This window comes from Aspergillus ibericus, assembly GCF_003184845.1.
Source record: "Aspergillus ibericus CBS 121593 unplaced genomic scaffold BO80scaffold_7, whole genome shotgun sequence".
Lineage (NCBI taxonomy): Eukaryota > Fungi > Ascomycota > Eurotiomycetes > Eurotiales > Aspergillaceae > Aspergillus > Aspergillus ibericus.
This window is the reverse complement of record NW_020292105.1, coordinates 84,539-97,886: the sequence shown is the minus strand read 5'-3', so window position 1 is coordinate 97,886 and position 13,348 is coordinate 84,539. Positions and strand designations below refer to the sequence as shown.

The window sequence follows — 13,348 nt, the reverse complement described above, 5'->3', positions numbered from 1 at the left end:
ACTGTCTGCAATCGGGCGGAATCTTTCCTCGCCGTCAATTCCGCCCGGGTATGTCTTTTCTCGGCAAAGTGGCAAGGCGGAATCAGCAGGCAGGTTACCAATTCCGCCGGAGTGCTTGTTCGCGCTCGTACGCTTCAAAGAGGCACTTGAAATTCCCCGCGCCAAACCCGTCAAAGTTATTGCGCTGGATCACTTCGATAAATATCGTCGGCGAATCTACAACGTGCTTTGTGAAGATCTGGAGTAGATATCCCTTTTCGTCAAAGTCCACCAGTATGTGCAGTCTCTGCAGCGTGTCGATATCTTCGTGTATTTCGGGGCCCCCGTCAGAGAGCCGCTGTCGCAGGTCCTCGTAGTACTCGTCCGGCACGCGAAGGAACACCACGCCGCGGTCCCGCAAGCGAGTGACAGCCGCGACGATATCATGGGTCCGGAATGCGATGTGCTGGACACCGGCGCCGTTGTAGAAGTCAACGAACCTACCCAATGATGAGTCCTGTCCTGTAGTATGGTCCTACTAATAGGCAACCTACTCCTCGATTTGCGATTGCCTCTTTCCCTGAACCGGCTCGTTCATAGGCATTTTGATCACTTCATTGGGAGATGCGACGACAATGGACCGCATGGCCGAATATTCACCACACATGCCAACATCATCCACAGTCCAATATCGGTGAAAGTCGAGACAGTCTTCGTAGCTGCCGTATGCTTAGCCTTGACCAACGAACGTAGAGAGCAGCATACTATTGAACGGCCGGATCAACGCCGTTCCACGGCTGATTGCCAACGCAGTGGTCGATCTCGATGAATTCGATCTTTGGCAGTTGCTGATTGAGGCGATCTCGCTCCGTTAACGCTATGTAGCCGGGCAGGAACGGACCCGAGTACCGCTGACGGTTGATCAAAGAATGCACAGTATCTCCGTAAGTCCCGATCGTGGCTAGAAGGATGGCGCCTTTCTCACCGTCGTGCTGTATCTGGGGAGATCGAATCGAGGGAGCACCGTGATCGACTGCCCTCTTCCAGACGCTCTCCACGTCGCCTTCAATCCGGAATGCCACATCTTTGACCCCATCCCCGTGTTTGGCCAGGTGATCACAAATCTCAGTCAAAGCGCGTCTCTCCTCATCAGGCAGATCGTCTTGCTCAGCTTTTGACAGAGAACGGACAGGCGAGGTGAGTACAAAGGCGCCTGCATTGTTGGAGATCACATAGGACACAATGTTTTGAGAACCGGTCTCGGGGCCTCGATATGCGACCTGCTCAAATCCCATGCGAGTGACGTAGTAGCTGGCCGCCTGTTTGGCGTTGCCAACGTACCAAGTAATGTGATCGAAGCCCACATACTCTGGCCCCAACTTGGAAGGAAAGATGTCTTCTTTCTGCTCCTCTAGGAGAACCATGGTCGGACAATTGGTAGGATATATTGTGCTTGCAAGGTAGTCGAAGAGGGTAGCTCTCGGATTGCGCTCAATATATAGACAAAGGCTCCGTAGGAGCCAACCTCATTCCTTCTAGCCTTCAGAAGGACCACACAGTCTGGTTGAGTTCCGGTTTCCAACCAGGACATCGCTGGCCTTGTTAGCAACGGGCGATCGCCTCGGTTTATCGTATCAACAGCATGGTATGGTCGATTCCTTATCGAAATTGTATGCGAGATTAACTCCCACCACCGCCTTCAGTGAACCGGGCATAAAGTTCAGCCATTGACATATCTATGACTCGAATCAGCGCTGAACGGCCGACAAGAGCCACGGTAGCCTCGATACCGGACCAGCACGGACAGCCTGAGGTCCGAACTTCAACCGGTGTGTTTCCCTAGTCCAGCGCCATAACCAGTTTGTGTAGCGCAAAACCGCCGAGGTATCCAATTGTCCGGCTTCAAACAGCGAACATCTTGCCCTCAAATGTCATTGACAGGCTCCGGCCTACTCTTGAAGAAGATCTTGTATTTCACGACCTCAACGATCTCCAACTCCTCGCCATCGTCAGCAGCACCCGATTCCTTCTGCCTCCGCTGCACAAGGGCCAGGGGCTGTGGTAGTTTCTTCACTTCGCCGGTCATTCGCTGGTATCGTCCAACGTACAAATAGACTCTCTTCATCCATTTCGTGTCATCTGGTGCCGTAAACTGTGGCGAGTAGTCTGGGAACATGAGTCTGCCGATTGGGGTCTCGAACACGGCAGCATTAGGATCGCGAGGGCTATCGGGCGATGATCTAGACTGGTTGTCTTGCGAGGGGATGTTGATTGTGCCTTGAAGTTCGAGGAGGGCGAGGCCGGAGGGGGTTTGCAGAAGCTGGGGAAGAGGGTTGTTCACGCGTGTGGGCGAATTGGACGCGCGCGGGTGGAGCGGAATCGACGGCATTTGGGGCGATCTCGATTCAATAACGGCTTCTGAGCGGAAGACTTGTCTAATTCCGTGCTTTTGGCGCGTGAGAAGGAGATGAAGCAGGAACGCGAGGGAAGGGGCCGGACGTCGCGATGAAGGTCGAAAAAGCGAAATTAGCGCGTCACGCCAATCATGCCGTATCTTATCGGCATTTCCCGTTTGGGATGTTGGCAAGAGCCGGCCCGACCAGCTGCGCCAACACTTTCCAGACAGAGTACAACGAAGACAAATGGGTTGTTTTATAATTCGATTTGATATTATCCTGCAAGGCCTCGACCTCTGATATCAAGGAAAATGGCGATATGATAACATCGTAAGTTAATTATCAATAGGCCCACAATCGTGCTCGGATCCTCCTCGCTCTGCCTTCTCTTCGAAACCAAAAGCCCAGCAGACTCTTCATAGATGCACATGTTCGTCTGTGACATAGGTTCGACCTCCCTGGCTCATCCAAGACATCCAACGGTCGTGGCACGGCAAGCAAAGGAACACTCTGTTCTCAAGGATGCATATGATCTCATGCAACAAGAGGCGCTTTAGTTTGATACATTGTACGAGCATCGTACTGCACAGCTAAAGTTCAGTTCCGGCCAGAAGCCGTGCGTGTTACTAATGAGCGAGCTGGCCATGTCATCAGTCCCCTGACCATTGGACAGCTCGATAAGGGCCAAAGTAGTCTTGAGATATTGATGCCCTGACAGCTATCGAACTCAGCTTTTACGATAGCAGGCATCCTCCAAATTATTCAGACCTCGGATGGCTTCGTTCACCATGTCTTCGCCGCTCGTGCCGGCGGGGCCCTGCAGCTTACCGTAGCGCAGGTCGCTCAAATCACCGACTGTGTTGTTGAGCTTAGACAAGATCAAGGTTGCTTTCTCATCCATCTCAGCAACTTGGCGTTCAATGTCTGAACAGGCCTTCTCCATGGCATCTAGGAGACTGGATGCCGAATGATACTCGGAGATCGAGGATGTTTGCCCGAACAACTGGACATCCATATCCATCTCTCGCTGGTCAGTGGACGAGAGTCCATCAACGCCGGTTTTCGTGATGGACTTGCGAAGCTCTGCTTTTTGGTTCTCACCCTGACGGACTTCTTTGTCGATGTTCCCATTGACTAGATCCATGTCATGTTCACGTAGCTCTTGCAGCTCGCGGTAGAGCGCTCTAATGTGCGGGTGAGACCGCAGCCTCTTTGGGAAAAGCTCCGTAAATTGCTGCAATGATATGAGTGTTGGCAGCGGAGCTGGGGAGAGCAGGAAATTGCTCAGAATAGAAGCTTCGGTAGGCGCCATGGTGGTTCAATGTAAATCCACAGGAGAGAAAAGTAGTGAATTGATTAAAGCCTCAATTGAGAAGGCCGAATGCCTCTAAGATCTCCTTTTTCTCGTCCTCGGGGTATTATTCTTCTGTCGCTGCTGTGTTACCCTCAATGGGGATGAACCGCGTCTTGCGCCGATCAGCTTACCAGGACCGGGGCGGCCAGAGTTGGAGTTGGGCTTGACGGAAAACAAAGTCACAGTCTTAAGTTCGCCGAAGCGGAGGACGGTGGTCAGCTGGTGAGAAATGCTCTATGATGTAGAATACGGAGTGGATAGCGGTGGACGGGGAGAAAGTGAGGAAGAAAGCCGGCGGCGGGCGAAACCATTAGAATTAGAACCCGTCAGGAAAGTCCGTGACTTGCCCTTTTGGACGCGTTCCTTCATCCAGTCGGTCCGCTTCCTCTTCTTGCCCCAACACCGCGACATGCTTTAATCCCTCACCACTTTGCATCCCTCGTCCTCTGTCTGCCCTTGAATCATCTCCCGTTCATTCTGTGTGCGCTTGCTGTCGTAAATAGCAATCAATTCTCGGTGAGACTGCCAGTATCCTGTCCATATCGGACATCCTGACCTTGATTTGATCTAATCGACTATCTTCTGAGGGAAAGCCAGGCTTCTGATAAGCTGGATTCTACGCCGTCTGGTGGAAATTGCATTTGTCCATCATTTCTCGGCGTGAGCCATCGCATCTGCTGTCTTATCCAGCTGTTGTCAATTCTTTGACTACTTTGCTGCACGTGCCTGTCAGCGAAAAGGACTCGACTGGGCTTTGAATACCAGTCTCCTCGAGCCACAGGACGCTACTGCTCGAACCTTCTTCCTCTCATCTGGCTGCAGGTTGAGGCTAGTGATTTCACGCCTTGACGGCACTCTACCCCTCATTGACAGCAAACATCCCTTGATCTGACTCCGTACCACTTCATCCCAAAATGGCTCCTACAAGCCATATGACTTACCAGAAGGACGAGAAAGTTCTCTGCTTCCATCATGAGATTCTGTACGAGGCCAAGATTCTTGACCTGAGGCACACGGATCCCGAAGACCGCAAGAGTCCTTATGAGTACCTGGTCCACTACAAGGGCTGGAAGAACACGTACGTCTGATCCCGTGTCACCACGATTCTGCTCGTTCTTATTGGGACTTTTTCTGTCCCTTGGTCGGAGTGAGATCTCAATTCTACTTTTTTCTTGACCAAAAGCCCTGTATTTTCATTCTCTCATTTCGGTCAATGATGCCACCGTCACGCCGAACCGGAGGTGTCCTGCCTGAGCTCAAATCACTGACATCTTCCTTGTCGTTTTAGCTGGGACGACTGGGTGCCCCAAGATCGCCTTCGTAAATTTACGGAGGAGAATCGGGAGTTGGCCACGACGCTTCGTCGTGAAGCAGAGGCTGCATTCCGCCAAAAGAGCACCAAAGCCTCCGTCAAGAAGAGGGGAGGCTCCGACCGCAGCTCCGCCCGGGGCAGCGAGGAAAGGCAAACTTCAGTTCCTGGCCGCGGAACCAAGAGAGCCCGAGACAACGACATCGAAAAGGTAAGTCCGCTGCAATTCTTGCCTCGGATTTTCCTGTGGCCCGTTACAGTGCCGATGACGGAGCCTAAAAGGGGTGTACAAGTCAACCCACATACTAACAGCATCACTACAGGAAGAGAGCTTTTACGTGCGGCCCTCAGTAAGAATAGTAATGCCGGATAATTTGAAGTCTCTTCTAGTGGATGACTGGGAAAACGTCACCAAAAACCAGCAAGTCGTGGCCTTGCCTGCCAAGTCTCCAGTCAATCAAATTCTTGACGACTATGTCAAAGAGGAGAAGGAAAAGCGCACCAGCTCGGCTGACATGGACGTTCTCGAGGAAGTAGTCATGGGCATACGCGAGTACTTCGACAAAGCACTTGACAAGGTCCTTCTGTACCGCTTCGAACGCGAGCAGTATCGGGCCCTTCGCAAGAAGTGGGAGGCAGGATCGGGCGATTATGCCGACAAAGGATCCCTTGACATCTATGGCGCGGAGCATCTGACTCGTCTTTTCGGTATGTTTTCCCCTCTGGAGTTCACCCTTTTACTAACAGGCTTTTCCAGCGACCATGCCCGAGCTCATCGCTCAGACAAATATGGACCAGCAGTCCACGAACAGACTCCGGGAGGAACTCTCAAAGTTCACCATGTGGCTGAGCAAAAACTCGAGCAAATATTTTGCCACGAGATATATGACCGCGAGCAACGAATACATTGAGAAATCGCGCGGCGTTCCCAACCCAAATCCTGGGACTGCCACATCGCGTTTAGTCTGAACACTGAGAAACGTATGACGCAGCTCACTTTGCATGCTTCAATTTGTCTTTCGTCTTCAAGCACATCTTTATCATTCATTCTTTTTTCTTTTCTTCAGTTTTTCCGCGTTGACTGGCTTGGGCTGCGATATATGGTTAGCAGCGAGAATGAGGCTGTCTCATGTATGCTATGGCGATAATGCTTTTACTGTAACATTAGGATAGAATTGGATTCAGCTGGCGAAACCAATCTTCCCCGTCCGTTTTCTCATGATCAGCCCAGAATGTCCCAAGCAACGGATACAAAGAATGAAATATAGCCATACTTATCCACCCCCCGAGGTATAAATTGAACACAAACTAGCAGAAAAAAAAGACTATTTCACCTATCTACCTCACTGTACCAAACAACACAAACAAACCACAAAGCACAACACAACAAAACCAACAAACAACCCCAACTCAACCCTCACACTCACACAACCAACCCCCTCGCATCATCAACCGTACACCTCGCCGCGCGCTTCAACTCCATCTTCCAGTCCGCCTCACGATACCTCGTCCACGCACTCAACCCCTCCGGCGGCTGAATACTAAGTGTCTCATACCCCTGCTTAATAATGCGATGAACCTCGCGCGGACTCAAATGCTTCTTCAGATTCGCTGGCACGGGCGCGGCCTCGCCGCCCGCATCGGGGTTCTGATCCGGGACGAAAAGCAGGGTGTAGAAGTGGGTGGAGACGGAGATGAGGGTATCGATGGCGGCGACGTGGACGTCCTTGCTGGAGGGGTCTGCGGAGGGAGAGGTCTTGAAGTTGTAGACGTCGCGGAAGCGGGTGATGATGGGGCCAGTTTCGACGAGCTTGTAGAAGAGATCGTCGTAGGAGAGGGGGTCAGGGAGGAAAGTGTCTCCCGAGGAGACGCAGAAGGCGATGAGGTTGATGAGGGTGGTGGTGAGGGTGGTGATGTGTGGGTTGGTGGTTAGGTCCGGGGCGTAGGTGGTGAGGAAGCGCATGAGGGAGAGGAGAGTGCGCCAGAGTTCGGACCAGTGGTAGGGGAGGCGGATTTTGTTCATGGAGAGGTAGGTGAGGAGGCGGAGGAGGACGGCGATGCAGTGGCTGTAGAGGCTGACGTCGAGACGGCGGCGGAGGTTATGGGTTAGGGTGTCGATGAGGATGTCGAAGATGACTGTTGCGAGGACCCGGTCGCCGGGGACGAGGGGGAGGTAGGGCTGGCGCTGGCGGCAGAGGCGCACTTTGCGCTTGCTTTCTTCGCTGCAGAGTTGCTTGCATAGTGTGCTGTCTTCGGAGAGGATGCGCAGGGTGAGGAGATTCAGCTCGGCGTAGTGGGCGACTCGGGGGGAGCGGTAGGCGTGCTGGAGGAGGTAAGAGGTGAGGGAGAGGAAGGAGGCGAATGGGGTCTCCTCGTTGTCTTTTTCGGGGGTGGCGCTGATGAGATGGTAGCCGAAGAGCTTGTTGGCGTTGATGAAGTCGTAGGTGGCGAGGAGGATAGCTGCTTGCTGGGCCGGTCTGGTGTTGTTAGTGGGATGTGATGGTTATGGGATAAGGAGTGCGTACAGCGCAGCAAATAGATCTTTGGCCTCTTCCGCAGTGGGTGCGGTGGCTTTTTCTTTCTTCCCCGGGGCAAGCACACCCAGTCCGAAATACATCAGAGTACCCATCAGGGTCCATCCCTCTGGGGAGTCATCTTGCACTGCAACGTAGCCGTTCCTCAGAGCGCCACAGGAGAGACCGACGCCCTTGGCGATCTTTTGGATGCTAGACTCGTTGACGAAATCATCGAGCCGCAGCTGGTAAGGATTCTGAAATTCGAACTTGTTGTAGTTTGCCAGCAAACCTAGAAGAACGAACGGCTCGAACACTTGCATCGGGCTGTCGGTTTCTTGGATGAACTTTTACGAGGTTAGCTTGCGTATGCGATGTTTAGCTGGAAACATACCTTCATGAGGGAAGGAAACAGGTCCCGATGTGTGAAATAGGAGACCAAGCTCGTCTTGTATGCTCCAGCCGTCATTGCGATGCCGGTTCTGATGGCCTTGAGACGGAGATCATCTGGGGCTGTCAATACATGCGAATCAGTTGTCAGTACGAATAAGGGCACTTACAATTACTGCCATTCCGGATGATGCCATCGAGGACGGCGACAAAGTTGGAGATAGCATGATCCACTTCGTCAAGACCGGCAAGAACAGTGATGACATCTGAGCTGGGATTGGTGTACTTTTTCTTCAAGACACATACTAAGAAGACCGTCAAGGTCTAGTCACTTTTAGAGATTGAGTAAAGATCATAGGGTCAGTGCACGTACCTCCAGTGCATAAGCATCCGCAGGACTGGATGCAGAGGCAGCTTCGCGGATTGCACGAGCAAAAAGCTGCTGGAATTGGGTCTGATAAGCAGTTAGTGAGATTCATCCTCTAATCATGCGATAAGGAAATGGCAGCTCGACCTGTAAGTTGAGGGTCTCATCCGGACTGAGCTGCTCTAGTACTGCAGTAAGCCGGGTGCGATCAGGGGGCAGCAAGAAGAATTCCCTCCAGAACCCCTCAGATGGCTCTGCATAGTCGGTAGTCTATGAGGGGATGTCAGCTGGGGGGTACCCATGGAGCGGGACTGAGACACGCACTTGGAATAGGTTCTCGTATAGTTGCACGATCTTAGGCTTGAAGGTTTCGGGTCTACTTTGTTGGGTTAAGGGGGATTCCATTGCGTTCGATCGAATGATAGGCGGTCAGCATAGAACATGGGACGTCTGCCAGCATCGCAGAAGGGAAGTCAAAGAGCCAGCCTGGGATGCGATAGGGAGCCGAAGAGAGGGACAAGCTGAGGGAGTCTCTCTTTGGGTCCCAGCTGTCGCCGTCTTATTCGACCACTCTTTTTCGGCCTATTCGGGCCAGCCCACTCCAGCCACCCTTAGCCTAAGGCCACCCACCACCCCGACCCCGGCTGACCCAGCCACAGCCCAGCGCCACGGTCGCTTGGGATTGCGTGAAGCAAGAGGTCCAGACTGTTGTGATCTAACGTGCTTTTGATGCAGAAAGTGTCGTGCTGGTGTCCAGGAATTACAACATCTACCACAGTGTTGGATTAGATGACATAATCAGGGGCAGCTGAAGTCATGCCATGTGGCATCTTGACCCTTGTAAATATTTACATAGGGGAGGGCACTGTTTCCATACTAGAAGGCAGTGTGCTACCCAATTTCCAGGTCCGCATGGTAACATCTAGACAAAGGAACTGATGATCCCGAGCCCAACCGGTGGCACATGCCCCTGAAGCTCACCGGGTCCTCCTTTGTCCCCTCGTAGACGTTTCATTGTTAATCAAGAATCCATCGAACATAGGAGAACCCCATTAGTCATGGTTTGCGCCTGAGGTAGTTACTCAGGCAGCCGTGTTAGTAAGACGGTGCAGAGTGTCCATCCAATCACGAAGGCGGAGAAACAATCGATGATGAACTCGGTTTCATGACAAGGGCAGGGAACGGGATTTCTGCATGATCACTGGGCCACTGGGGCCAGTTAGATTGCTACGGGCAGTTCCCCAACATTTGGGGCTCGATCAGGCGTTCGCTCAGGTGCCAGCAGTGGCGCCACTCTGCCTGTGTAGAAACACCTGCATGCTGATTGGTCGGCCCCGGGGTGGCCCTGGCACCTTTTAACCGACCGCCGGCAGTCTTCCATCCCAAACAGACTCAACTTCCGACCTCCCAGCAATCTTCATCCTCACATCGTTTCTTCTCATTCAGCGACCACACGACGCTTAGATTGCATGAGACTTCACCTTCTCACTGCCTCTACTACTGCATAGAGCATCGCTATCATCATCTACCTCACATCACACCAATATGTCGCTTTGCAAAGCTACCATGCCGTCTCCGGTGACATCATCCGCCACGATTCTCGGCTGGCTCAGACAGTCGTCCACCAGACGTTCCGCGCAGACCTGTCGCCTGTTCTCCTCATACGGAAATGCTCATCGGTCCTCGAAGCGTGACATGCAGACTGCCACGGCCTATCGTCCACACTCGCTGCCCACCTCCTTCCCGCCGCCCCGGAGCACCGGCACCGACTCCATCGCCGCAGACTTCCCCTCCTTCCGCGAGATGTCCCAACCTCAGTTGCCTGGCCAGGAGGGCCTTTCCAACCTGACTCTCAGAGAAAGGGAAGCCCAAAAGTCCAAGCCTGTTGAGACCACCTCCACCGCCCCATCCACCACCACCGCCAAACCCACCGAGAAGCCCCGTCGGAAGCTGCGTGCCAGAAAGGCTGCCATGAAGGTGACACCCGTGGCGATCGAGCAGCTTCGCAAGCTCCTATCGCAGCCCGACCCCAAGCTGATCCGAGTCGGTGTGAAGAACCGTGGCTGCTCCGGGCTCGCCTACCACCTGGAGTACGTGGAAAAGCCGGGCACCTTCGACGAGGTGGTGGAACAGGACGGCGTCAAGGTCCTGATCGACAGCAAGGCTCTGTTCAGCATCATCGGCAGCGAGATGGACTGGCAGGAAGACAAGCTGAGCAGGAGATTCGTCTTCCGCAACCCCAATATTAGTAAGCATCCCATCCTTTCGTCCGTGTCCCGGGAAACGGTTACTAACGGGGTACCTTTTACAGAGGAACAATGCGGATGCGGCGAATCCTTCATGGTATAATCGGTCGACCGGATCGATGTTAATGTGTTTTTCATATTATACGGATTACGTGGGTTTTCGCGTTTGTGCATTGGCCGGCGTTTGGTGGGCGGTTCCTGGATTCGGATCATCCTTTTTTACATTGCTGGACATACATTATTGATTCCCGGGCAAGGCCCACTACTGTGCAATACATTATTTGTTACTTGTTTAATTGGTGATGGATGAAGACTGATTCTGTGGGGGTTATGGACAGACGGGACAAGAAACATGTCCCAACTGCCAGCGACACTGGCTCTCCTATCACCCAGGACCAGAAAATATCCAATAACCAGATCACCTCTTCTCAAGCGCCTAACTTCCCCCCTCAACCCCAAACAGTACCTAGCAACCAAAACAACCAAAACATAACATAACACAAGAACCAACCCCACTACTCCGTAAGGAACTACATAGACCCGCAACAACATACGAAGTACATACATCGTATGTAACTACCCCACCTTGAATGATGAAACCCATACTATGTACAAAGTATGGATCGTATCCCGCCCCGCAGCATAAAGTCCATCCGAGGCCCCTCGGGATCCTAGATCCGACCCGACCCCTTGTGGGAGGTGTCAGATTAGATGATCGGATGACGGGTCCGATCCCTGCTCGGCTTTGCGGGATGGGGTAGCCGATAGTATAGCATGGAGGTGTACACCATGCTTGGATTATCGTAATGAGAGAGGAGGACTCCGTAAGAGAATCAATCATTGGATATCATTGTGGTGCAATTCATTTTATTTAAATAGGCGTTGTAGAACCACTCGGTCAATGGTATAAATTATCTTCTCTATTGGTTAGATTAGGTACAGATCGACTGTTTGATTACTGTCTACTTCACCATGACATCCTTCGCAACGCAATTGACCGATCCCAGTTTATTCGTCGAAAGGGCCTATATCAACGGCCAATGGGTGCCATCTACATCGACGAACGTATTCCGCGTTGTCAATCCCGCAACCGAGAACCCCATCGGCACGTGCCCGGAATCCACGCCGGAGGATCTCAATCTCGCGATCCAAGCTGCGAGTGATGCATTCCCTGCCTGGCGGTCCCTATCTGGTCGACAACGGGGCCGGATCCTCCGACGAGTCTACGATCTGCTCATTGCGAACAAGGAAGATCTGGGGAAGATCATCACGGCCGAGAACGGCAAAGCGAAGGGTGATGCCGAAGGGGAAGTTCTCTTCGCGGCGAGTTTCTTCGAGTGGTTCGGGGAGGAAGCGGCGCGGGTATATGGGGATGTGATCCCGCATAGTGCGGCGGGGAGTCGGGTGCGGGTGGTGAAGGAGCCGGTGGGGGTGTGTGGGATGATTACGCCGTGGAATTTCCCGATGGCGATGGGGGCGCGGAAGATGGCGGCGGCGTTGGCGGCGGGGTGTACGGTGGTGGTGAAGACGGATGGGGGGACGCCGTTTGCGACGAATGGGTTGGTGGTGATGATGGAGCGGGCGGGGGTGCCGGCCGGGGTGGTGAATGTGGTGACGGCGTTGGAGAATACGGCGGTGTTGGGACGGGGGTTGTGTGAGGATGAGAGGGTGCGGAAGATCTCGTTTACGGGGTCGACGAGGGTGGGGAGGTTGTTGATGAGGCAGGGGAGTGAGACGTTGAAGAAGTTGAGTTTGGAGTTGGGGGGGAATGCGCCGTTTATTGTGTTTGATGATGCGGAGGTGGAGGTTGCGGTGGCGAGTGCGTTGGTGAGTAAGTTTAAGGTTAGTGGGCAGACGTGTGTGTGTGCGAATCGGATGTTTGTGCAGGAGGGGATCTATGATCGGTTCTGTGAACGGTTGGTGGAGGAGGTGAAGAAGTTTCGTGTGGGTGATGGGCTGGAGGATGCGTCGGTCACGCATGGGCCGTTGACGAATGGGGTGGGTAAGGTGGAGGAGCTGGTTGGAGATGCGGTTGGGAAGGGGGCGACGGTGCTTCTGGGTGGGAAGCGGATGCCTTCGATGGGGAGGAACTTCTATGAGCTGACGATTCTGGGTGATGTTGATGATACGATGAGAGTGACGGCGGAGGAGATCTTTGGACCGGTTGCGGCGTTGAGCAAGTTCTCGACGGAGGATGAGGTCGTCCGGAGAGCCAACAACTGTGAGGTCGGGTTGGCGTCCTATATCATGACTACGGATTTGGCTCGCTCGCACCGGGTGTCGGAGAGACTGGAGGCAGGCATGGTGGCAATCAACACGGGGGTGATTTCAGATGCTGCCGCACCGTGAGTTTGCAATACCTTGATCGAGAATGCTGGCTGACTCGGTGCAGGTTTGGAGGAGTCAAGTACTCGGGCATGGGCCGGGAGGGCAGCAAGTATGGTATTGAGGACTATATGAACATCAAGACGGTGGTCACTGGAGGGATTGATCCGGTACACACGTCTTTGTGATGGTTGGATAACATCGGAAACAGAGACACCGCTATCCGAAGGTGGATGGAATTAGGGTATAAGATAGCCATCAAATACACTCAAGATCCTGCCAGCTCCGCTGGTCATTGTCACTGGAGGGCAATGAACATACAGCCGTTGATAACTTGATATTCTCCTGATAAATTGCACAGACACCAATACTGATAGTTCTTGATACTGCTCTCATGTGCCATTTCTACCCCGGAAACACATGAAAAAGTTGGGCTTGGTACCTGGGCATGATGATGAAAGACCATTGG

General features: G+C 53.1%; 7 protein-coding genes across 7 annotated transcripts; 3 read left to right on the top strand and 4 right to left on the bottom strand.

The window, feature by feature from the left end:
* Positions 1-94: 94 nt before the first annotated feature.
* BO80DRAFT_441995 (4-hydroxyphenylpyruvate dioxygenase family protein) lies at positions 95-1,403 on the bottom strand (the record flags this gene model as incomplete). The annotated part of the gene is made up of 3 exons (XM_025721237.1): positions 95-479; positions 534-698; positions 745-1,403. The coding sequence occupies 3 exons, from the start codon at positions 1,401-1,403 to the stop codon at positions 95-97; spliced, it is 1,209 nt and encodes a 402-aa protein (XP_025578314.1).
* A 250-nt stretch (positions 1,404-1,653) lies between these two features.
* Positions 1,654-2,523, bottom strand: BO80DRAFT_252875 (Ctf8 family protein). The gene has a single exon (XM_025714655.1). The coding sequence runs from the start codon at positions 2,366-2,368 to the stop codon at positions 1,904-1,906; it is 465 nt and encodes a 154-aa protein (XP_025578313.1). The 5' UTR covers positions 2,369-2,523; the 3' UTR covers positions 1,654-1,903.
* A 141-nt stretch (positions 2,524-2,664) lies between these two features.
* Positions 2,665-3,995, bottom strand: BO80DRAFT_422365 (Cnl2/NKP2 family protein). Its single transcript, XM_025718807.1, has one exon. It carries the CDS (start codon positions 3,685-3,687, stop codon positions 3,103-3,105), a length of 585 nt encoding a protein of 194 aa, XP_025578312.1. The 5' UTR covers positions 3,688-3,995; the 3' UTR covers positions 2,665-3,102.
* A 648-nt stretch (positions 3,996-4,643) lies between these two features.
* Positions 4,644-6,007, top strand: BO80DRAFT_348194 (MRG family protein; the record flags this gene model as incomplete). The annotated part of the gene is made up of 4 exons (XM_025715445.1): positions 4,644-4,807; positions 5,018-5,249; positions 5,362-5,746; positions 5,796-6,007. 4 exons carry the CDS (start codon positions 4,644-4,646, stop codon positions 6,005-6,007), a joined length of 993 nt encoding a protein of 330 aa, XP_025578311.1.
* A 137-nt stretch (positions 6,008-6,144) lies between these two features.
* Positions 6,145-9,014, bottom strand: BO80DRAFT_422363 (ARMH3 family protein). The gene is made up of 7 exons (XM_025718806.1): positions 8,633-9,014; positions 8,456-8,578; positions 8,315-8,395; positions 8,112-8,265; positions 7,946-8,058; positions 7,564-7,898; positions 6,145-7,515 (listed from the first exon to the last, which is right to left on the bottom strand). Exons 1-7 carry the CDS (start codon positions 8,711-8,713, stop codon positions 6,462-6,464), a joined length of 1,941 nt encoding a protein of 646 aa, XP_025578310.1. The 5' UTR covers positions 8,714-9,014; the 3' UTR covers positions 6,145-6,461.
* A 684-nt stretch (positions 9,015-9,698) lies between these two features.
* Positions 9,699-11,058, top strand: isa1 (Fe-binding Fe/S cluster assembly protein ISA1). The gene is made up of 2 exons (XM_025722493.1): positions 9,699-10,556; positions 10,620-11,058. Exons 1-2 carry the CDS (start codon positions 9,854-9,856, stop codon positions 10,655-10,657), a joined length of 741 nt encoding a protein of 246 aa, XP_025578309.1. The 5' UTR covers positions 9,699-9,853; the 3' UTR covers positions 10,658-11,058.
* Positions 11,059-11,503: 445 nt separating this feature from the next.
* Positions 11,504-13,067, top strand: BO80DRAFT_400074 (NAD-dependent succinate-semialdehyde dehydrogenase; the record flags this gene model as incomplete). Its single annotated transcript, XM_025717497.1, has 2 exons — positions 11,504-12,899; positions 12,947-13,067. The coding sequence occupies exons 1-2, from the start codon at positions 11,527-11,529 to the stop codon at positions 13,065-13,067; spliced, it is 1,494 nt and encodes a 497-aa protein (XP_025578308.1). The 5' UTR covers positions 11,504-11,526.
* Positions 13,068-13,348: the final 281 nt, after the last annotated feature.